Source organism: Hyla sarda, chromosome 2, assembly GCF_029499605.1.
Source record: "Hyla sarda isolate aHylSar1 chromosome 2, aHylSar1.hap1, whole genome shotgun sequence".
In the NCBI taxonomy this organism is placed as follows: domain Eukaryota; kingdom Metazoa; phylum Chordata; class Amphibia; order Anura; family Hylidae; genus Hyla; species Hyla sarda.
In genome coordinates, this window is record NC_079190.1 from 4,932,847 (window position 1) to 4,955,868 (window position 23,022).

General features: G+C 45.8%; 1 protein-coding gene across 2 annotated transcripts in view; it reads left to right on the top strand.

Moving 5' to 3' along the window:
- Window positions 1–280: 280 nt before the first annotated feature.
- Window positions 281–23,022, top strand: part of ARAP1 (ArfGAP with RhoGAP domain, ankyrin repeat and PH domain 1) — a gene marked incomplete at its 5' end in the record, with an annotated part of 31,967 nt that continues 9,225 nt past the window's right edge. Inside the window, 13 exon segments of one of the 2 annotated variants that reach the window (XM_056561063.1) lie at window positions 281–323; window positions 412–575; window positions 1,698–1,904; window positions 1,996–2,101; window positions 2,179–2,326; window positions 3,716–3,799; window positions 8,598–8,663; window positions 10,652–10,769; window positions 11,481–11,597; window positions 12,299–12,429; window positions 15,775–15,857; window positions 18,651–18,701; window positions 19,547–19,610. In XM_056561063.1, the coding sequence (XP_056417038.1) occupies window positions 281–323; window positions 412–575; window positions 1,698–1,904; window positions 1,996–2,101; window positions 2,179–2,326; window positions 3,716–3,799; window positions 8,598–8,663; window positions 10,652–10,769; window positions 11,481–11,597; window positions 12,299–12,429; window positions 15,775–15,857; window positions 18,651–18,701; window positions 19,547–19,610 (1,382 nt within the window). 2 annotated transcript variants of the gene reach the window in all.

Genomic DNA, 23,022 nt, shown 5'->3' on the forward strand with positions numbered 1-23,022 from the left:
GGTGGTGTCCGAGGAGGACTTAGGTTGTTCTTACTGGCAGGTGGTGTCTGGAGAGGACTTAGGTTGTTCTTACTGGCAGGTAGTGTCTGAGGAGGACTTAGGTTGTTCTTACTGGCAGGTGGTGTCTGAGGAGGACTTAGGTTGTTCTTACTGGCAGGTGGTGTCTGAGGAGGACTTAGGTTGTTCTTACTGGCAGGGAGTATCCTGGAAGGACTCAGGTTGTTCTTACTGGTAGGGGGGTAATATATCATTAATAATGTTGGATTTTTGGTCTTTACAGCCACGAAAGATAAAGATAGCCTGGTGCTGGTGGAGAAGGGGAGGTAGGTGTCACCGGTTCATCACATGGCGCAGGCGCCGCTCGTCTCCTGTTATTCCGTATTCATTATCTCTACATGTATTTTACCTCAGGACAACGTACATCCTGATGGAGAGGAAGCTGGACTTCACCGGCTGGACTGCGGCCATACAGAAGGCGAGCAGCACGTCCGGTGCCACACTATCTGAGCAGCAGCTGACGGATTCCGATGTCCCCTTCATCGTGGAGAAATGTATCGACCACATCTCAAGTTTTGGTAATTTTTATGTGAGGGGTAGAGAAAAATATACAGATTTGTAAATTACTTATATTTAATTTTTCCAGTACTTATCAGCTGCTATATATCTATATTGTATATAGGAAGTTGTGTAGTTCTTTCCAGTCCGACCACAGTGCTCTCTGCTGACACCTCTTAATCCATCCAGTACTTATCAGCTGCTGTTATGATCCACAGGAAGTTCTTTTCTTTTTGAATTTCCTTTCTGTCTGACCACAGTGCTCTCTGCTGACACCTCTGTCCATCTCAGGAACTGTCCAGAGTAGGAGCAAATCCCCATAGAAAACCTCTCCTGCTCTAGACAGTACCTAAAATGGACAGAGGTGTCAGCAGAGAGCACTGTGGTCAGACAGAAAGGAAATTCAAAAAGAAAAGAACTTCCTGTGGATCATAACAGCAGCTGATAAGTACTGGAAAGATTAAGATTTTTAATAGAAGTAATTTACAAATCTGTTTAACTTTCTGGCACCAGTTGAGTACCCCTTTAAATTATCATTCGAATAACTGCAGTTATTGGGGAGAAGGTTCGGGCCTTGAGGTCTTCTTCATAGTCTGTTAAAGGGGTACTACCGTGCTGACAACTTATCCCCTATCTAAAGGATAGGGGATAAGTTACCTGATCGCGCAGGGTCCCGCCGCTGGGGACCCCCACGATCTCGCACAAAGCACCCCGCTCTCATCAGGCCCTGGAGCGAACATCCGCTCCGGGTCTGATGACGGGGCCGGTGATCGTGACGTCACAGCTCCGCCCCCGTGTGACGTCACACTCCGCCCCTCAATGCAAGTCTATGGCAGGGGGCAAGACAGCTGTCTCGCCCCCTGCCATAGACTTACATTGAGGGGGCGGAGCGTGAGGTCACATGGGATGGAGCCATGACATCATGATACTCCGACCCCGTGATCGGCAGTCATCAGACCCGGAGCGATGTTTGCTCTGGGGCGTGATGAGAGCGGGGTGCTGCGTGCTAGATCGCGGGGGTCCCCAGCGGCGGGACCCTGCGCGATCAGGTAACTTATCCCCTATCCTTTAGATAGGGGATAAGTTGTCAGCACGGTAGTACCCCTTTAATGATGACTAATAATACTGTGATGGCTCCTCAGGGGTGGGATCTGAAGGGATCTACAGGAAGAGTGGACAGAACTCCAAGATCACCAGTCTATTGGAATCCTTGAAGAGGGACGCCCGCAGTGTGGTCCTGACGGAGGAAGAACATGTGGACAATGTATCGGACGCCCTCAAGAGGTTCTTCAGGGGCATCGGGGAGGGAGTGTTCGCAGAGCACTGTATGCAGTGGCTACATGTCACAGGTAAGAGGGGGCGCCACCCCCGAAGTACAAGCCACTCAGGTGTCACATGGTGCTGGCGCTCTGTCAGAGCTTTATGTCTTGTCTTTTCCAGGTAATGAAGATGAAAACGAGAGAATCCGTCAGTACCAGGAGCTATTGAACGATCTGCCCCCTGTCAACAGAGCCACGCTGAAAGCACTAATGCGCCACCTGTACTGGTGAGTGTCTGATGGCGGAACGTCCCGTATATCCGGGCCCAACGCTCTCTCACACTCACCATGTCTCTGTATTGTAGCATCCAGCACTTTTCTGACATCAATCAAATGAACATCCACAACTTGGCCATCGTATTCGGCCCCACGCTCTTCCAGACCGACGGGCAGAACTACAAGCCGGGCCGAGTGGTGGAGGACCTGATCTCCTTCTACCTGCCCATCTTCAAAGTAGGTAACGGAGAGAAAGGGTTAAAGGGGTTATCCACCATAAGGCAATTTTAGTACTTACCTGACAGAACTGGGCATTTCCTGTCGCATTTTGTTCTCTAAACTACACATCCCATAGTTCACTTTCCTTCCTCCCACACATCAGCCATTGCACCCATCGAAACACAGTGACCCTGACTTACTAAGAGTGTTGTGTAGGTTTCTTTGTGGGTTTTAATCCCCTACAATTAGTTTTCCACAGTATTTACAGTGACCCCCCCCCCCCCGACCTACGATGGCCCCGACATACGATCATTTCAACATACGATGCTTTTGTATGTCGGGGCCATCGCATAAACGGCTATCCTCCAGCGCAGACTGCTTCAGCTGCCCCCGGATAGCCGTTTACGGTGCCCCGTGTGGTCCGCTGACGATCACTTACCTGTCCTCGGGGCTCCGGCGCGTCCTCTTCGGGATCCCCTGCATGGTCGGCGCTCTCCATCGTCGTCATCACGTCGCGCGCACGCCGTCCCGTCATCCAATAGGAGCGGCGTGCGTAGTGACGTGATGGCGGCGACGGAGAGCGAGGATGCCGGGGAAGCAGAGGCCTTGCCGGAGCATCGGGGACACCCGGGGACGCGGCGACAGCGATGGAAGGCGACATCCAGGGCAGCAGTGATAAGCAGTGACGGTCTGGAGCGGCGGGGACAGGTGAGTACAACTTCCTCTAACAGTGGTCTTCAACCTGCGGACCTCCAGATGTTGCAAAACTACAACTCCCAGCATGCCCGGACAGCCAACGGCTGTCCGGGCATGCTGGGTGTTGTAGTTTTGCAACATCTGGAGGTCCGCAGGTTGTAGACCACTGTCCTATACTTTACATTGCACGGATCCCTCAACATGCGATGGTTTCAACATACGATGGTCCATTTGGAACGGATCACCATCTTATTTTGGGACCACTGGTACTAAGCTTTCCCTACCTTTTGCTTTTTTTACACCTGTTCTGATCTGTCGTGTTTTCCTCAGCTCAAATCCATGACATTTTCAGTGGAAATCTTAGTAAATATGTTGTTTTTTAGGGAAAATGTTGAGAACACGCCCCTTTTTTCGGTGGCCACGCCCCCTTTTCGTGGCAGGCAGAATTTCTGGCGCACAACCCGACAAAATATGTCGGGGTTTACAATAGTAAATCAGGGCTAGTGGTTTCTAACCAGGGGGCCTACAGCTGTTACTAAATTGAAGCAGTTAAGGCTCCCTCTGATCACCCGACTAGTGATGTCAAGTCTCGGTGCACTGCAACCTGGGAAATCCCGAAACATGAGTCATTTTGTGTGCTGTCAGCGTATGTCTGAGGTGCCGAGAGCGGCCGGAATAATTGTGAATCTGTTGTCGCCTCTGTACTGTTAGGTGGATATTCAGGAGATCCAGAAGCAGCTGAACATCACGTCCACCATCATGAAAATGCGCAATGAGAACCAGACGAAGCGTAGGGTGAGTCGGCAGCAGGTTTATCACCCACTATATAACTTACTCTTCCCACCCCCCTTGTATGTGGCTGCCAGAGGGGGTTGGGAAAGCCAAAAGCAGCCAAAATGGGGAAGGTGCACAATTTACGTAAGTCCCATTGACTTTTATGGGTATTGCGCAAATTATCTGCTTATATAACAACCATCATTTCAGCCGATGCTCTTCTCTCTAATACAGTGTTTCCCGAGCAGGGTGCCTCCAGCTGTTTCAAAACTACAACTCCCAGCATGCCCGGCCAAGTCTGCTTGCTGTCAGTGAATGGAAACATTCCCACACATCACATCTGTGCATATTTTCAGCCTCTAGATGTCAGCGGGAATGTTTCCATTCACTGACAGCAAGCAGACATCTTGCCAGTGATGATTATCTGATCTCTGGAGCAGGGTTTCCCATTCAGGGTGCCTCCAGCTGTTGCAAAACCAGAACTCCCAGCAAAAACTACTTTTTTTTGTAGTTTTGCAACAGCTGAAGGCACCTTGTTTGGGAAACCCTCATCTAAACTGATACATTGCAACAAACTATCAGCGTAGGAGAAAGATTTGTGCTGATTATCTTGCCAATGGTGATTATCTGATCTCTGGAGCAGAGTTTCCCAAGCAGGGTGCCTCCAGCTGTTGCAAAACTACAACTCCCAGCTTGCCCGAACAGCCAACGGCGTGCCCAGCTTGTAAATTACACATCATGCTTAAAGGGGACGTGTCACCAAATGTGATTTATTTTTTATTTTTTTTAAATCAACTGGTGCCAGAAAAGTTAAACAGATTTGTAAATGAACTTCTATTAAACAATCTTAACACTTCCAGTACTTTTTAGCAGCTGTAGGCTACAGAGGAAATTCTTTTCTTTTTGAATTTCTTTTCTGTCTTGTCCACAGTGCTCTCTGCTGACACCACTGTCCGTGTCAGGAACTGTCCAGAGCTGCATAGGTTTGCAATGGGGATTTTCAGTTCCTGATACGGTCAGCAGAGAGCACTGTGGACAAGACAAAAAAGAAATTCCTCTGTAGCATACAGCTGCTAAAAAGTACTGGAAGGGTAAATATTTTTTAAAAGAAGTAATTTACAAATCTGTTTAAAGGGGTATTCCAGGCAAAACCTTTTTTTCTATATCAACTGGCTCCGGAAAGTTAAACAGATTTGTAAATTACTTCTCTTAAAAAATCTTAATCCTTCCAATAGTTATTAGCTTCTGAAGTTTTCTGTCTAACTGCTCAATGATGATGTCACGTCCCGGGAGCTGTGCATGATGGGAAAATATCCCCATAGGAACTGCACAGCTCCCGGGACGTGAGTCATCAGAGAGCAGTTAGACAGAAAACAACAACTCAACTTCAGAAGCTAATAACTATTGGAAGGATTAAGATTTTTTAATAGAAGTAATTTACAAATCTGTTTAACTTTCCGGAGCCAGTTGAGATATATATATATAAAAAAAAAGTTTTAGCCTGGAATACCCCTTTAACTTTCTGGCACCAGTTGATTTAAAAAAAAAAAATTCCCACCGGAGTACCGCTTTGAAAAAAAAATTGAAATATTTTGGGAAATATAAAAAAATAAAAATAAATAAATTATTATGGACTTGTCACAAAATATGAAAAATGTAATTATAACTTGTCATATCTCCCACTGTTGACCAGCACAGGGAGCTAACATGAGGAATTTGGTGAAAGCAAGCAACCTGTCTGGCGGCTGCAAAATAACCTCACCCGTCTACCTTCCTCCTCTGTGCAAAAGGAGAGGGGAAGGGGGTATTATGTTTTTTTTTCAATTGCACTATTTTGTTGTTGTCTGAAGAGTGGTAAAGAACAGACTAGATGTCTCTTGATAGGTCACTGCTCCTCAGGGACTTCATGAAAATGGCGCTGGCTCCCCCTTTCATTTCACCTGGCCTGTGCTATGCACATGTGCAGTAAGCAGCCCATGCTTTTCTATGAGACACTCTCAGTCTTAAAGGGGTACTCCACTGGAAAACATATATTTTTGTTTTTAAATCAACTGGTGCCAGAAAGTTAAACAGATTTGTAAATTACTTCTATTTAAAAATCTTAATCCTTCCAGTACTTACTAACTGCTGTAAGCTCCAGAGGAAGTTCTTTTGGTTTTGAAATTTTTTTTTCTGACCACAGTGCTCTCTGCTGACACCTCTGTCCATGTCAGGAACTGTCCAGAGTAGGAGAAAGTCCCCATAGCAAACCTATGCTGCTCTGGACAGGTCCTAAAATGGACAGAGGTGTCAGCAGAGAGCACGGAAATTCAAGAAGAAAATAACTTCCTCTGTAGCATACTGCATCTGATAAGTACTGGAAGGATTAAGATTTTTAAATTGATGTAATTTACAAATATGTTTAACTTTCTGGATTTAGTTGATTAAATTTTGTTTTTTTCCAGTGGAGTACCCCTTTAACTTTCATATGCCCTGTGCCTGCCATAAATCAACTGTGTAGGTGTTGTGAAGTGACACACCACAAAGAGGCTACAGTAATGGCCGCCCCCAGTACACACTTTATTAATAAATAACATTAAAACGACATTGTCCTAAAACTAAATAAAATGCTTTATCTTGATAGAATAATGTTATTATTAATAAAATGGTGACACATTCCCTTTAAGCCGGAACGCGTTGGCATTAGCAGATGGTTCTCTCCTGTAGACTGCGCTGTGTCTGCCTGCTGCATACAGTAACCCTGTATTGTGCGCTCAGACACCATGGTGTTGTGTAACCAGCAGAGCACCAGAGATCAGAGCTTGTCCCGGGATGACTGCAGTGAGGTGAGAGGCCTGTGGGTGGCGCTGTATGGGTGATGGATTCCCTCTCTTCCCTCTGGTGTCACTTAGTGCTGGGTCTATGAGATGCTGCACTCAGTATTCCCACCAATCATTAAATGGCTTCATACACATTGGGGGCAGTAATGTGCAAAATTCTGTGATTTACTCTTTATTTGCTTCATTTCTGGATATTTATTTATTTGCAAATGGACTTTATAGATACTGAGTAACATCATGTTTTATCCTCCAGTCACCTCCAGAGCTGCACTCACTATTCTGCAGTTACATCATGTTTTATCCTCCAGTCACCTCCAGAGCTGCACTCACTATTCTGCAGTTACATCATGTTTTATCCTCCAGTCACCTCCAGAGCTGCACTCACTATTCTGCTGCTACATCACGTCTTATTTTCCAGTCACCTCCAGAGCTGCACTCACTATTCTGCTGTAACATCATGTTTTATCCTCCAGTCACCTCCAGAGCTGCACTCACTATTCTGCTGTTACCTCATGTTTTATCCTCCAGTCACCTCCAGAGCTGCACTCACTATTCTGCAGTTACATCATGTTTTATCCTCCAGTCACCTCCAGAGCTGCACTCACTATTCTGCAGTTACATCATGTTTTATCCTCCAGTCACCTCCAGAGCTGCACTCACTATTCTGCTGCTACATCACGTCTTATTTTCCAGTCACCTCCAGAGCTGCACTCACTATTCTGCTGTAACATCATGTTTTATCCTCCAGTCACCTCCAGAGCTGCACTCACTATTCTGCTGTTACATCATGTCTAATCCTCCAGTCACCTCCAGAGCTGCACTCACTATTCTGCTGTTACATCGTGTTTTATCCTCCAGTCACCTCCAGAGCTGCACTCACTATTCTGCTGTTACATCATGTCTTATCCTCCAGTCACCTCCAGAGCTGCACTCACTATTCTGCTGTTACATCATGTCTAATCCTCCAGTCACCTCCAGAGCTGCACTCACTATTCTGCTGTTACATCATGTTTTAATCCTCCAGTCACCTCCAGAGCTGCACTCACTATTCTGCTGTTACATCATGTCTTATCCTCCAGTCACCTCTAGAGCTGCACTCACTATTCTGCTGTTACATCACGTCTTATTTTCCAGTCACCTCCAGAGCTGCACTCACTATTCTGCTGTTACATCCTGTCTTACCCTCCAGTCACCTCCAGAGCTACACTCACTATTCTGCTGTTATATCATGTCTTATCCTCCATTCACCTCAAGAGCTGCACTCACTATTCTGCTGTCACATCATGTCTTACCCTCCAGAGCTGCACTCACTATTCTGCTGTTACATGATGTCCTATCCTCCAGAGCTGCACTCACTATTCTGCTGTTACATCTTGTCTTATCCTCCAGAGCTGCACTCACTATTCTGCTGTTACATCATGTCTTATCCTCCAGAGCTGCACTCACTATTCTGCTGTTACATCGTCTTATCCTCCAGAGCTGCACTCACTATTCTGCTGTTACATCATGTCTTATCCTCCAGAGCTGCACTCACTATTCTGCTGTCACATCATGTCTTATCCTCCAGAGCTGTACTCACTATTCTGCTGTTACATCTTGTCTTATCCTCCAGAGCTGCACTCACTATTCTGCTGTTACATCATGTCTTATCCTCCAGAGCTGCACTCACTATTCTGCTGTCACATCATGTCTTATCCTCCAGAGCTGCACTCACTATTCTGCTGTTACATCATCTCTTATCCTCTAGAGCTGCACTCACTATTCTGCTGTTACATCATGTCTTATCCTCCAGAGCTGCACTCACTATTCTGCTGTCACATCATGTCTTATCCTCCAGAGCTGTACTCACTATTCTGCTGTTACATCATGTCTTATCCTCCAGAGCTGCACTCACTATTCTGCTGTTACACCATGTCTTATTATCATAGCCCCACAATCGTCTCTGCTTATGTAACAACCAGTGATCTGCCTGTATATAAGATGTCTCCTCTATTACACAGGGATGTGATTTCATCTGCACTGTCTATCTGAATGAGAAGAAGGAGGAGTGTGAGCAGAGCGTCCATGTGAGTAGCCATTAAACTGAAGCCGTACTCACTGGTCTCACAGCCTAAAGTGACCGATAACAGAGAACAATAGACTTTACAGGTGCAGGACGGTGCTGACTAGTATTGTGCAGGACGGTGCTGACTAGTATTGTGCAGGACGGTGCTGACTAGTATTGTGCAGGACGGTGCTGACTAGTATTGTGCAGGACGGTGCTGACTAGTATTGTGCAGGACGGTGCTGACTAGTATTGTGCAGGACGGTGCTGACTAGTATTGTGCAGGACGGTGCGGACTAGTATTGTGCAGGACGGTGCTGACATGTATTGTGCAGGACAGTGCTGACTAGTATTGTGCAGGACGGTGCTGACTAGTATTGTGCAGGACGGTGCTGACTAGTGTTTTGCAGGACGGTGCTGACTAGTAATGTGTTGGTCGGTCCTGACTAGTATTGTGCAGGACGGTGCTGACTAGTATTGTGCAGGACGGTGCTGACTAGTATTGTGCAGGACGGTGCTGACTAGTAATGTGTTGGACGGTCCTGACTAGTATTGTGCAGGACGGTGCTGACTAGTATTGTGCAGGACGGTGCTGACTAGTATTGTGCAGGACGGTGCTGACTAGTAATGTGTTGGACGGTCCTGACTAGTAATGTGTTGGTCGGTCCTGACTAGTAATGTGTTGGACGGTCCTGACTAGTAATGTGTTGGTCGGTCCTGACTAGTAATGTGTTGGTCGGTCCTGACTAGTATTGTGCAGGACGGTGCTGACTAGTATTGTGCAGGACGGTGCTGACTAGTAATGTGTTGGACGGTCCTGACTAGTAATGTGTTGGTCGGTCCTGACTAGTAATGTGTTGGTCGGTCCTGACTAGTAATGTGTTGGTCGGTCCTGACTAGTAATGTGTTGGTCGGTCCTGACTAGTAATGTGTTGGTCGGTCCTGACTAGTAATGTGTTGGACAGTCCTGACTAGTAATGTGTTGGTCGGTCCTGACTAGTAATGTGTTGGTCGGTCCTGACTAGTAATGTGTTGGTCGGTCCTGACTAGTAATGTGTTGGTCGGTCCTGACTAGTAATGTGTTGGTCGGTCCTGACTAGTAATGTGTTGGTCAGTCCTGACTAGTAATGTGTTGGACAGTCCTGACTAGTAATGTGTTGGTCGGTCCTGACTAGTAATGTGTTGGTCGGTCCTGACTAGTAATGTGTTGGTCGGTCCTGACTAGTAATGTGTTGGTCAGTCCTGACTAGTAATGTGTTGGTCGGTCCTGACTAGTAATGTGTTGGTCGGTCCTGACTAGTAATGTGTTGGACGGTCCTGACTAGTAATGTGTTGGACAGTCCTGACTAGTAATGTGTTGGTCAGTCCTGACTAGTAATGTGTTGGACAGTCCTGACTAGTAATGTGTTGGTCGGTCCTGACTAGTAATGTGTTGGTCGGTCCTGACTAGTAATGTGTTGGTCGGTCCTGACTAGTAATGTGTTGGTCGGTCCTGACTAGTAATGTGTTGGACAGTCCTGACTAGTAATGTGTTGGTCGGTCCGGACTAGTAATGTGTTGGACGGTCCTGACTAGTAATGTGTTGGTCGGTCCTGACTAGTAATGTGTTGGTCGGTCCTGACTAGTAATGTGTTGGTCGGTCCTGACTAGTAATGTGTTGGTCGGTCCTGACTAGTAATGTGTTGGACAGTCCTGACTAGTAATGTGTTGGTCGGTCCTGACTAGTAATGTGTTGGTCGGTCCTGACTAGTAATGTGTTGGTCGGTCCTGACTAGTAATGTGTTGGTCGGTCCTGACTAGTAATGTGTTGTACAGTCCTGACTAGTAATGTGTTGGTCGGTCCTGACTAGTAATGTGTTGGTCGGTCCTGACTAGTAATGTGTTGGTCGGTCCTGACTAGTAATGTGTTGGTCGGTCCTGACTAGTAATGTGTTGGTCAGTCCTGACTAGTAATGTGTTAGATGAAGCCGGTTGCTATAGTAACACAATATATTGTCCCTGGGTCCCCAGATTGCAGTCACCATGACGGCTCAGGAGCTGACAGAGACGCTGTTGGAGAGGCGGAATATCCGTGTGAAGGACGGGGAGTACTGGATCTGCTCGGAGGTGGACGACTCCGGAGAATTAGGTAGGTTTCCGTAGCTCTGCTGACTCCAGGACTGGGGTTCCTCATCCAGTATCAGGAAATGAGTGCAGTGGATGGATTGGCCACTAGATGTCAGCGCAATAGCCCACAGTGCAGTCTGGCATAGCAAGACATCTCTCTTTGCTCCCTGCTGCAAAATAGGCAATTGGGCCTGTACATAGTTGTATGGGACCGATCAGAGCCTTTAAGGGGTATTCCAGCTTTATACATCTTATCCCCCTATCCTTAGGGTTAAACAGATTTGTAAATTACTTCTATTAAAAAATCTTAATCCTTCCAGTACTTATCAGCTGCTGAATACTAGAGAGGAAATTATTTTCTTTTATGAACACAGAGCTCTCTGCTGACATCATGAGCACAGGGCTCTCTGCTGACATCTCTGTCCATTTTAGGAACTGTCCAGAGCAGCATATGTTTTCTATTGGGATTTTCTCCTACTCTGGACAGTTCTTAAAATGGACAGAGATGTCAGCAGAGAGCACTGTGGTCATGATGTCAGCAGAGAGCTCTGTGTTCCAAAAAGAAAAGAATTTCCTCTGTAGCATACAGCAGCTAATAAGTACTGGAAGGATTAAGATTTTTTAATAGAAGTCATTAACAAATCTGTTTAACTTTCTGGCACCAGTTGATTAAAAAAAAAAAAATTCCACTGGAGTACCCCTTTAATCTCTATTTCTCTATTTGTATTGACAGAGCGCCCCCTGCATTACTCCGAGAAAGTGCTGCCCATCTTCCACTCTCAGGTCAACAACAGCAGCCACTTGATTGTGAAGAAAGACCTCAACATGGACGCCATGCTGTACTATATCAGTGAGTAGTCACCGACCAGAACCTGAGTAGTCACCGACCAGAACCTGAGTAGTCACCGATCAGAACCTGAGTAGTCACCGACCAGAACCTGAGTAGTCACCGACCAGAACCTGAGTAGTCACAGGAGTAGTTGCCGACCAGAACCTGAGTAGTTGCCGACCAGAACCTGAGTAGTTACCGACCAGAAACTGAGTAGTCGCCGACCAGAACCTGAGTAGTCACCGACCAGAACCTGAGTAGTCACCGTCCAGAACCTGAGTAGTCACCGTCCAGAACCTGAGTAGTCACCGACCAGAACCTGAGTAGTCACCTACCAGAACCTGAGTAGTCACCGACAAGAACCTGAGTAGTCACCGACAAGAACCTGAGTAGTCACCGACCAGAACCTGAGTAGTCACCGACCAGAACCTGAGTAGTCACCGACCAGAACCTGAGTAGTCACTGACCAGAACCTGAGTAGTCACCGACCAGAACCTGAGTAGTCACTGACCAGAACCTGAGTTGAGTAGTCACCGACCAGAACCTGAGTAGTCACCGACCAGAACCTGAGTAGTCACCGACCAGAACCTGAGTAGTCACCGACCAGAACCTGAGTAGTCACCGACCAGAACCTGAGTAGTCACTGACCAGAACCTGAGTAGTCACTGACCAGAACCTGAGTAGTCACCGACCGGATGACTAAAGCCTCTTCCTTCCTACAGAGAATCGGGGCAGAGACACCAAGACGGGCAATATGAAGTATCGCGAGGAGCGGATATTACTGGGGTTCAGTGCTGGTTTTCATGAGCGATACTTCATGCTGAACAGTAACATGCTGCGGATGTACCGGGAGGTGAGGGTGAGTAGGACCGCAAGTCCATCATAGTCCCAATCCATTCAAACATCCTACAAATATAGCAAACTGCATAATGTGCTAATGCCGACCTCTGTATATTACACGTCTTGTGTAAGCCGGAACGCGTTGGCATTAGCAGATGGTTCTCTCCTGTAGACTGCGCTGTGTCTGCCTGCTGCATGCAGTAACCCTGTATTGTGCGCTCAGACACCATGGTGTTGTGTAACCCCCGTCCTTTATTAAGCAGAGCACCAGAGATCAGAGCTTGTCCCGGGATGACTGCAGTGAGGTGAGAGGCCTGTGGGTGGCGCTGTATGGGTGATGGATTCCCTCTCTTCCCTCTGGTGTCACTTAGTGCTGGGTCTATGAGATGCTGCACTCAGTATTCCCACCAATCATTAAATGGCTTCATACACATTGGGGGCAGTAATGTGCAAAATTCTGTGATTTACTCTTTATTTCCTTCAATTCTGTATATATATATATATATATATATATATATATATATATATATATTTATTTATTTACTTATTTTTTATTTATTTACTTTTTTATTTATTGATTTACTTTTTTTTATTTTATTAATTTAACATTTATTTGTTTGTTTGTTTAGTTCACACGCTGACTTTACTGATCCTAAGTTACATTAGGTGAATAGGGAGAGGTATTAGCAGTAGAGGGAAGTGCTCATGGGTGTATAGGGAGAGGTATTAGCAGTAGAGGGAAATGCTCATGGGTTTATAGGGAGAGGTATTAGCAGTAGAGGGAAGTGCTCATGGGTGTATAGGGAGAGGTATTAGCAGTAGAGGGAAATGCTCATGGGTTTATAGGGAGAGGTATTAGCAGTAGAGGGAAGTGCTCATGGGTGTATAGGGAGAGGTATTAGCAGTAGAGGGAAATGCTCATGTGTTTATAGGGAGAGGTATTAGCAGTAGAGGGAAGTGCTCATGGGTGTATAGGGAGAGGTATTAGCAGTAGAGGGAAGTGCTCATGGGTGTATAGGGAGAGGTATTAGCAGTAGAGGGAAGTGCTCATGGGTGTGTAGGGAGAGGTATTAGCAGTAGAGGGAAGTGCTCATGGGTGTATAGGGAGAGGTATTAGCAGTAGAGGGAAATGCTCATGTGTTTATAGGGAGAGGTATTAGCAGTAGAGGGAAGTGCTCATGGGTGTATAGGGAGAGGTATTAGCAGTAGAGGGAAGTGCTCATGGGTTTATAGGGAGAGGTATTAGCAGTAGAGGGAAGTGCTCATGGGTGTATAGGGAGAGGTATTAGCAGTAGAGGGAAATGCTCATGGGTTTATAGGGAGAGGTATTAGCAGTAGAGGGAAGTGCTCATGGGTGTATAGGGAGAGGTATTAGCAGTAGAGGGAAGTGCTCATGGGTTTATAGGGAGAGGTATTAGCAGTAAAGGGAAGTGCTCATGGGTGTATAGGGAGAAGTATTAGCAGTAGAGGGAAGTGCTCATGGGTGTATAGGGAGAGGTATTAGCAGTAGAGGGAAGTGCTCATGGGTGTGTAGGGAGAGGTATTAGCAGTAGAAAGGGAAGTGTTCAGGGTTGTATAGGGAGAGGTATTAGCAATAGAAAGGGAAGTGCTCATGGGTATATAGGGAGAGGTATTAGCAGTAGAGGGAAGTGCTCATGGGTATATAGGGAGAGGTATTAGCACTTGAAGGAAGTGCTCGTGGGTGTATAGGGAGCGGTATTATCAGTAGAAGGAAGTGTTTATGGGTGTATAGGGAGAGGTGTTAGCAATAGAGGGGGAAGTGCTCATGGGTGTATAGGGAGAGGTATTAGCAGTAGAGGGAAGTGCTCATGGGTCTATAGGGAGAGGTATTAGCAGTAGAGGGAAGTGCTCATGGGTGTATAGGGAGATGTATTAGCAATAGAGGGAAGTGCTCTTGGGTTTCTAGGGAGATGTATTAGCAGTAGAAAGAGAAGTGCTCATGGGTGTATAGGGAGAGGTATTAGCAGAAGAGGGAAGTGCTCATGGGTGTATAGGGGGAGGTATTAGCAGTAGAGGGAAGTGCTCATGGGTGTATAGAGAGAGGTATTAGCAGTAGAGGGAAGTGCTCATGGGTGTATAGAGAGAGGTATTAGCAGTAGATGGAAGTGCTCATGGGTGTATAGGGAGAGGTATTAGCAGTAGATGGAAGTGCTCATGGGTGTATAGGGAGTGGTATTAGCAGTAGAGGGAAGTGCTCATGGGTGTATAGAGAGAGGTATTAGCAGTAGAGGGAAGTGCTCATGGGTCTATAGGGAGAGGTATTAGCAGTAGAGGGAAGTGCTCATGGGTGTATAGGGAGAGGTATTAGCAATAGAGGGAAGTGCTCTTGGGTTTCTAGGGAGATGTATTAGCAGTAGAAAGAGAAGTGCTTATGGGTGTATAGGGAGAGGTATTAGCAGAAGAGGGAAGTGCTCATGGGTGTATAGGGGGAGGTATTAGCAGTAGAGGGAAGTGCTCATGGGTGTATAGAGAGAGGTATTAGCAGTAGAGGGAAGTGCTCATGGGTGTATAGAGAGAGGTATTAGCAGTAGATGGAAGTGCTCATGGGTGTATAGGGAGAGGTATTAGCAGAAGAGGGAAGTGCTCATGGGTGTATAGGGAGAGGTATTAGTAGTAGAGGGGGAAGTGCTCATGGAAGTTGAAGTTTTGCAACAGCTGGAGACACACTGTTTGGAAATCTCTGGCCTAATATGTTTACCTGGGTGCCCTCCAGCACCAGCAGCCACATTAGATGACCAGGTGCATTGATCAGACTCCACCCCCTCTCCCTCTGAAAATGCAGATGATTCATGTATAAACAATTGGTGATGTAAACGTTAGCAGCAAGAATCTCTCCCCAGTCCGGACAGTTTGTTACTGACAATGAGAAGACTTTCCAAGACTAGATACAATTGTAGCAAACCCTCAGCTGTGAGAACTATTACACTTTTGTTTCCATTCCTCATCATCTTCGTGATATTAGGATTTATTACCCTGAATCAAGTAAGACGAGGCTGAAAACCAGTCCTGGCCTAATGTTTCTCACAGATGCGGGTTTGTTACAGTTGCATTCAGCTTAGATAGAGGATTGTCCACAGAGGATTGTCTAGAATGGCCACAATTGTAACAAACCTTCTGCTGTGAGAAGTGTCTATTCCTTCTCATTGGTACTTGGGGCAGTGATGTGCGGTGCAGCAGAGCTGAGTGTTTTACTGCACATCGTAATGCAGAGAAAATCTGCATCATAAAGCGTGTGCAGATCTTTGTCTGCAGACTGAGTACTGCGCTACTGCCTAGGATACATGTATTATATTGGGGGGTCTGCGGAAAGACATTAACTGAGCCCTTTGTGCTTCAGAGTCACCGGCCGGAGAAGGAGTGGCCCCTTAAGAACCTGACCGTTCACCTGGGCATCAAGAAGAAATTCCGACCACCAACGAGGTACCATCTGCAGAGCATTACACAATTCTACACATCTGCAGATCATTGCTCTGTTCTCTCTGCTGACAGATACACAGTGATATATCCTGCAGATTATTACACCAATGACCTATAGAGATCTGCAGAACATCGCACTCTCCTCTCTACCTCCTGACAGATACATAGTGATATATCCTGCAGATTATTACACCAATGACCTATAGAGATCTGCAGAACATCGCACTCTCCTCTCTACCTCCTGATAGATACATAGTGATATATCCTGCAGATTATTACACTAATGACCTATAGAGATCTGCAGAACATCGCACTCTCCTCTCTACCTCCTGATAGATACATAGTGATATATCCTGCAGATTATTACACCAATGACCTATAGAGATCTGCAGAACATCGCACTCTCCTCTCTGCCTCCTGATAGATACATAGTGATATAGCCTGCAGATTATTACACCACTGACCTATAGAGATCTGCAGAACATCGCACTCTCCTCTCTACCTCCTGACAGATACATAGTGATATATCCTGCAGATTATTACACCATTGACCTCTCTAGAGATCTGCAGAACATCGCTCTGTCCTCTCTACCTCCTGACAGATACATAGTGATATATCCTGCAGATTATCACACCTCTGACCTCCCTATAGATCTGCAGAACATCGCACTCTCCCCTCTACCTCCTGACAGATCCATAGTGATATATCCTGCAGATTATCACACCTCTGACCTCCCTATAGATCTGCAGAACATCACACTCTCCTCTCTACCTCCTGACAGATCCATAGTGATATATCCTGCAGATTATCACACCTCTGACCTCCCTATAGATCTGCAGAACATCGCACTCTCCCCTCTACCTCCTGACAGATACATAGTGATATATCCTGCAGATTATTACACCATTGACCTCTCTAGAGATCTGCAGAACATCGCTCTGTCCTCTCTACCTCCTGACAGATCCATAGTGATATATCCTGCAGATTATCTCACCACTGACCTATAAAGATCTGCAGAACATTGCGCCGTCCTCTCTACCTCCTGACAGATCCATAGGGATATATCCTGCAGATTATTACACCACCGACCTCTCTAGAGATCTGCAGAACATTGCTCTGTCCTCTCTACTATGCATAGTGATAAATCCTGCAGATTATTACACCACCGACCTCTCTAGAGATCTGCAGAACATTGCTCCATCCTCTCTACCTCCTGACAGATACATAGTAATATATCCTGCAGATTATTACACCACTGACCTATAGAGATCTGCAGAACATCGCACTCTCCTCTCTACTATGCATAGTGATAAATCCTGCAGATTATCACACCTCTGACCTCCCTAGAGATCTGCAGAACATTTCTCTGTCCACGCTACCCCTTCACAGATATATAGTGACAGATCCTGCAGATTATTACACCACGGACTGCTCTAGAGCTCTGCAGAGTATTGCCCTGCCCTCTATATTCCTAGTTCTATGATGATTTCTTGGTTCCCTGTGATTCCCTCCTTCACCACTAGGTGGCAGTAAAGGTATTTGTTTAGTTTTTTTGACCTTTTCGTTCAGAACAGAAAATAAAGAGATTTGCGTAGATTTGGCCTCAGTCAGGATCCAGGTTTACACAGAGTAGGAGAATAAGGAATGTTTATGGTGCCGGCGCGGCAGACGCCTCTCTCACCGGCGCAGTGCGCTCTTCTGTTACCTGCTAGAGTCGTTTGTTAGCCCTGTATACAAGGACGGGCGATCGGCGCTGCTGCCAGCGGGTGTGGGTGGGCACAGCACCGCTCTGTGTCATGGAAACACTGCCAGTTGCTAAGACACATCAAGGCCAAGCGTTTACGGGTTAACCCTTTGCATTCTACGCTGCTCATTACTGAGGCATTAAAGAGCTTAACGACCCCCCCCCCCCCTCACCCCCAACCCCATGGTGAAAGCGACTAATGCAGAGCGTCACCACCGCAACCGCCACCGCCGCGCCACGTTTTATCCTAAACACAAACCTTCTCACTTTTTTTTTTTTTTTACCCCAAATTATTTTATTCTGCGCTTCCATGGCAACCAGACGTCGCTGAGACCCGTCCAATGTCTCTAGTTCTGTAAGACGCATTTTATTTTGGGGGAAAGTTTTCTTCTAGTATATAGAGCGAGTATATAGAGTTTTCTTCTAGTATATAGAACGAGTATATAGAGTTTTCTTCTAGTATATAGAACGAGTATATAGAGTTTTCTTCTAGTATATAGAGCGAGTATATAGAGTTTTCTTCTAGTATATAGAGCGAGTATATAGAGTTTTCTTCTAGTATATAGAGCGAGTATATAGAGTTTTCTTCTAGTATATAGAGTTTTCTTCTAGTATATAGAGCGATCACTCAGGGTCAGTATATTCAGTGCTGCACCGCAGAGCTTACAATCTAACGCAGTGGTTCCCAACCAGGGTGCCTCCAGCTGTTGCAAAACTACAACTCCCAGCATGCCCGGACAGCCGTTGGCTGTCCGGGCATGCTGGGAGTTGTAGTTTTGCAACAGCTGGAGGCACCCTGGTTGGGAAACACTGATGTAATGTCTATCTCCCTAGAGAGGTACAGCGCTGTATACCTCTCCTCAGGCGCTGTTCACATGGGACAGAGAAGCCATTATAATGGGGTCTGCCAGGCAGTATATGAGGCGGCACAACTATAGAGCAGAGGGGTCGGCCCATATACTGACTGTCACAGGATAAGCAGGGCTGCAGTGTAAAGCATGGAGGCATGTAGTGCTGTGATGTCGCTGAAGTGTCCGTGTCTGTGTTTCAGTTGGGGCTTTACAGTAACGTGTAAGAACGAGAGGAACGAGAAGAGTCAATGGTGAGAAAATATATAATATACTGGTGTCTATCTATCTCATATCTATCTATGTATCTATCTATCTATCTCATATCTATCTCATATCTATCTATCTATCTCATATCTATCTATCTCATATCTATCTTATATCTATCTATCTCATACCTATCTATCTCATATCTATCTATCTCATATCTATCTTATATCTATCTCATATCTATCTTATATCTATCTATCTATCTATCTATCTTTCTATCAATCTATCTCATATCTATCTCATATCTATCTTATATCTATCTCATATCTATCTATCTATCTATCTATCAATCTATCTCATATCTATCTCATATCTATCTCATATCTATCTCATATCTATCTATCTCTCTCATATCTATCTATCTATCTATCTATCTATCTATCTCATATCTATCTATCTATCAATCTATCTCATATCTATCTCATATCTATCTCATATCTATCTATCTCTCTCATATCTATCTATCTATCTATCTCATATCTATCTATCTATCTCATATCTATCTATCTATCTATCTCATATCTATCTATCTATCAATCTATCTCATATCTATCTCATATCTATCTCATATTTATCTATCTATCTATCAATCTATCTCATATCTATCTCATATCTATCTCATATCTATCTATCAATCTATCTCATATCTATCTCATATTTATCTATCTATCTATCTATCTATCTCATATCTATCTATCTATCTATCTCATATCTATTTATATATCTCATATCTATCTATCTATCTCATATCTATCTCATATCTATCTCATATCTATCTATCTATCTATCTATCTATCTATCAGTGACGGGGTCTCCTCCTCTTCCTCAGGTATCTGTGCTGTACCTCGGTTGGAGAGATGAGAGAATGGTTTGCAGCCTTCATGTTTGCTCAGGTTCGTCTCTTATTATATTCAGGGTCAGAGGTCAATCTCTGGGGTTAACCAAAACAACAACAACTTTAGGGGAAGTCCCCAAAGGGGTAACCTAAACTAGAACCCCCCCCCCCCCCAAAAAAAAAAAAAAAAAAACAAGATAATAAAATATTACTTTTATTAAGCATTTAAAAATCAGAAAACACATCCGGTGATTGAACTGAATTGAACTTTAACCCCTTGTATGTATTACTATACAAGCAGTGTCTCCCAGTATGTGTGCCGCCTATAGATGTAGGGCCGCCTATAGATGTAGGGCCGCCTATAGATGTAGGGCCCTTATAGATGTAGGGCCCTTATAGATGTAGGGCCGCCTATAGATGTAGGGCCCTTATAGATGTAGGGCTGCCTATAGATGTAGGGCCGCCTATAGATGTAGGGCCGCCTATAGATGTAGGGCCGCCTATAGATGTAGGGCCGCCTATAGATGTAGGGCCGCCTATAGATGTAGGACCCTTATAGATGTAGGGCCGCCTATAGATGTAGGACCCTTATAGATGTAGGGCCGCCTATAGATGTAGGACCCTTATAGATGTAGGGCTGCCTATAGATGTAGGGCCGCCTATAGATTTAGGGCCGCCTGTAGATGTGGGGACGCCTATAGATGTAGGGCCACTAGGACCGCCTATAGATGTAGGACCCTTATAGATGTAGGGCCGCCTATAGATGTAGGGCCCTTATAGATGTAGGGCTGCCTATAGATGTAGGACCGCCTATAGATGTAGGGCCCTTATAGATGTAGGACCGCCTATAGATGTAGGACCCTTATAGATGTAGGGCCGCCTATAGATGTAGGGCCCTTATAGATGTAGGGCCGCCTATAGATGTAGGGCCGCCTGTAGATGTGGGGACGCCTATAGATGTGGGGACGCCTATAGATGTGGGGACGCCTATAGATGTGGGGCCGCCTATAGATGTAGGGCCGTCTATAGATGTAGGGCCGCCTATATATGTAGGGCTGCCTATAGATGTAGGGCCGCCTATAGATGTAGGGCCCTTATAGATGTAGGGCTGCCTATAGATGTAGGGCCCTTATAGATGTAGGGCTGCCTATAGATGTAGGGCCGCCTATAGATGTAGGGCCGCCGATAGATGTAGGGCCGCCTATAGATGTAGGGTCACCTATAGATGTAGGACCGCCTCTAGGCGTAGGGCCGCCTATAGATGTAGGGCCCTTATAGATGTAGGGCTGCCTATAGATGTAGGGCCTTTATAGATTTAGGGTCGCCTATAGATGTAGGACCCTTATAGATGTAGGGCTGCCTATAGATGTAGGGCCGCTATAGATGTAGGACCGCCTATAGATGTAGGGTCGTCTATAGATGTAGGGTCGTCTATAGATGTAGGGCCCTTATAGATGTAGGGCTGCCTATAGATGTAGGGCCGCCTATAGATGTAGGGTCGCCTATAGATGTAGGTTCCGTATAGATGTAGGGCCCTTATAGATGTAGGGCTGCCTATAGATGTAGGGCCGCCTATAGATGTAGGGTCGCCTATAGATGTAGGTTCCTTATAGATGTAGGGCCGTCTATAGATGTAGGGACGCCTATAGATGTAGGGACGCCTATAGATGTAGGGCCGCCTATAGATGTAGGTTCCTTATAGATGTAGGGACGCCTATAGATGTAGGTTCCTTATAGATGTAGGGCCGTCTGTAGATGTAGGGTCCTTATAGATGTAGGGCCGCCTATAGATGTAGGGCCGCCTATAGATGTAGGGCCGCCTATAGATGTAGGGCCGCCTATAGATGTAGGGCCCTTATAGATGTAGGGCCGCCTATGGATGTAGGGCCCTTATAGATGTAGGGCCGCCTATGGATGTAGGGCCCTTATAGATTTGGGCCGCCTATGGATGTAGGGCCGCCTATAGATGTAGGGCCCTTATAGATGTAGGGCCGCCTATGGATGTAGGGCCCTTATAGATGTAGGGCCGCCTCTAGATGTAGGGCCGCCTGTAGATGTAGGGCCCTTATAGATGTAGGGCCTTTATAGATGTAGGGCCGCCTATAGATGTAGGGCCCTTATAGATGTAGGACCGCCTATGGATGTAGGACCCTTATAGATGTAGGACGTCTATATATGTAGGGCCCTTATAGATGTAGGGTCGCCTATAGATGTAGGGACGCCTATAGATGTAGGGCCGCCTATAGATGTAGGACCGTCTATAGATGTAGGGCTGCCTATAGATGTAGGGCCCTTATAGATGTAGGGCCTTTATAGATGTAGGGCCGCCTATAGATGTAGGGCCCTTATAGATGTAGGACCGCCTATGGATGTAGGACCCTTATAGATGTAGGACGTCTATATATGTAGGGCCCTTATAGATGTAGGGCCCTTATAGATGTAGGGCCCTTATAGATGTAGGGCCGCCTATAGATGTAGGACCGTCTATAGATGTAGGGCTGCCTATGGATGTAGGGCCCTTATAGATGTAGGGCCCTTATAGATGTAGGGCCGCCTATAGATGTAGGGCCGCCTATAGATGTAGGGCCCTTATAGATGTATGTCCCACACGATTAACAACACAGGGTCTGAGGACATTAATAGATGGGAATGAAGTGCTGACAGAAGTCCCTGCTCTCTAAAACATAACACTAAACCAGCGTCCTGACCGCGTGTCGCTGCCAGCGTCATCAGGACTGGCGGCCGGACCATGTGATTATAATCGTGTGAGACATACAAGGGGTTAAAGTTCAATTCATGTCAATCACCAGATTTGTTTTCTGATTTTAAATGCTTAATTAATAGTTACATTTTATTATCTTGTTTTTGGGGGTTCTAGTTTAGGTTAACCCTTTGGGGGCTTCCCCTAAAGTTGTTGTTTTGGTTCCAGTTACCCTGTACCCCCCTGGGGTTTGTTCTATAATCTCTGGGGGCAGTAATGGCAGCCGCCTCATCAATATGTAATGAACGTCCCTGTGATGGAATAGAGGTAACAACCGGTATGTCACAGTATGTGGGGATAATGTCCCTGTGACAGTCCCTGTATGTGTGACAGTCCCTGTATGTGTGACAGTCCGTGTATGTGTGACAGTCCCTGTATGTGTGACAGTCCCTGTATGTGTGACAGTCCATGTGTGACAGTCCCTGTATGTAATTAACCAAACCCCAAGGCCGTGGCCTGGGGTGCAAAACACCTCAAATTTTTCCCCTAAAACATAACTTTTAATGGTGTATATCTAAAAGGTAACGATTCCAGAAAGTGATAGTTAAAAAATGCAGATGTCACATGGGAGGGTAATAGTTATTGGAGCAGCATGGCTTCCAGTATACAGGGCTCTGCAGAAGCCCAAACTTCCCGGTTGTGACACTAGTTAAAACACAAGATTGCCGCCTCTACATGTTTCGCCGTCACACGGCGTTCTCAAGAGGCA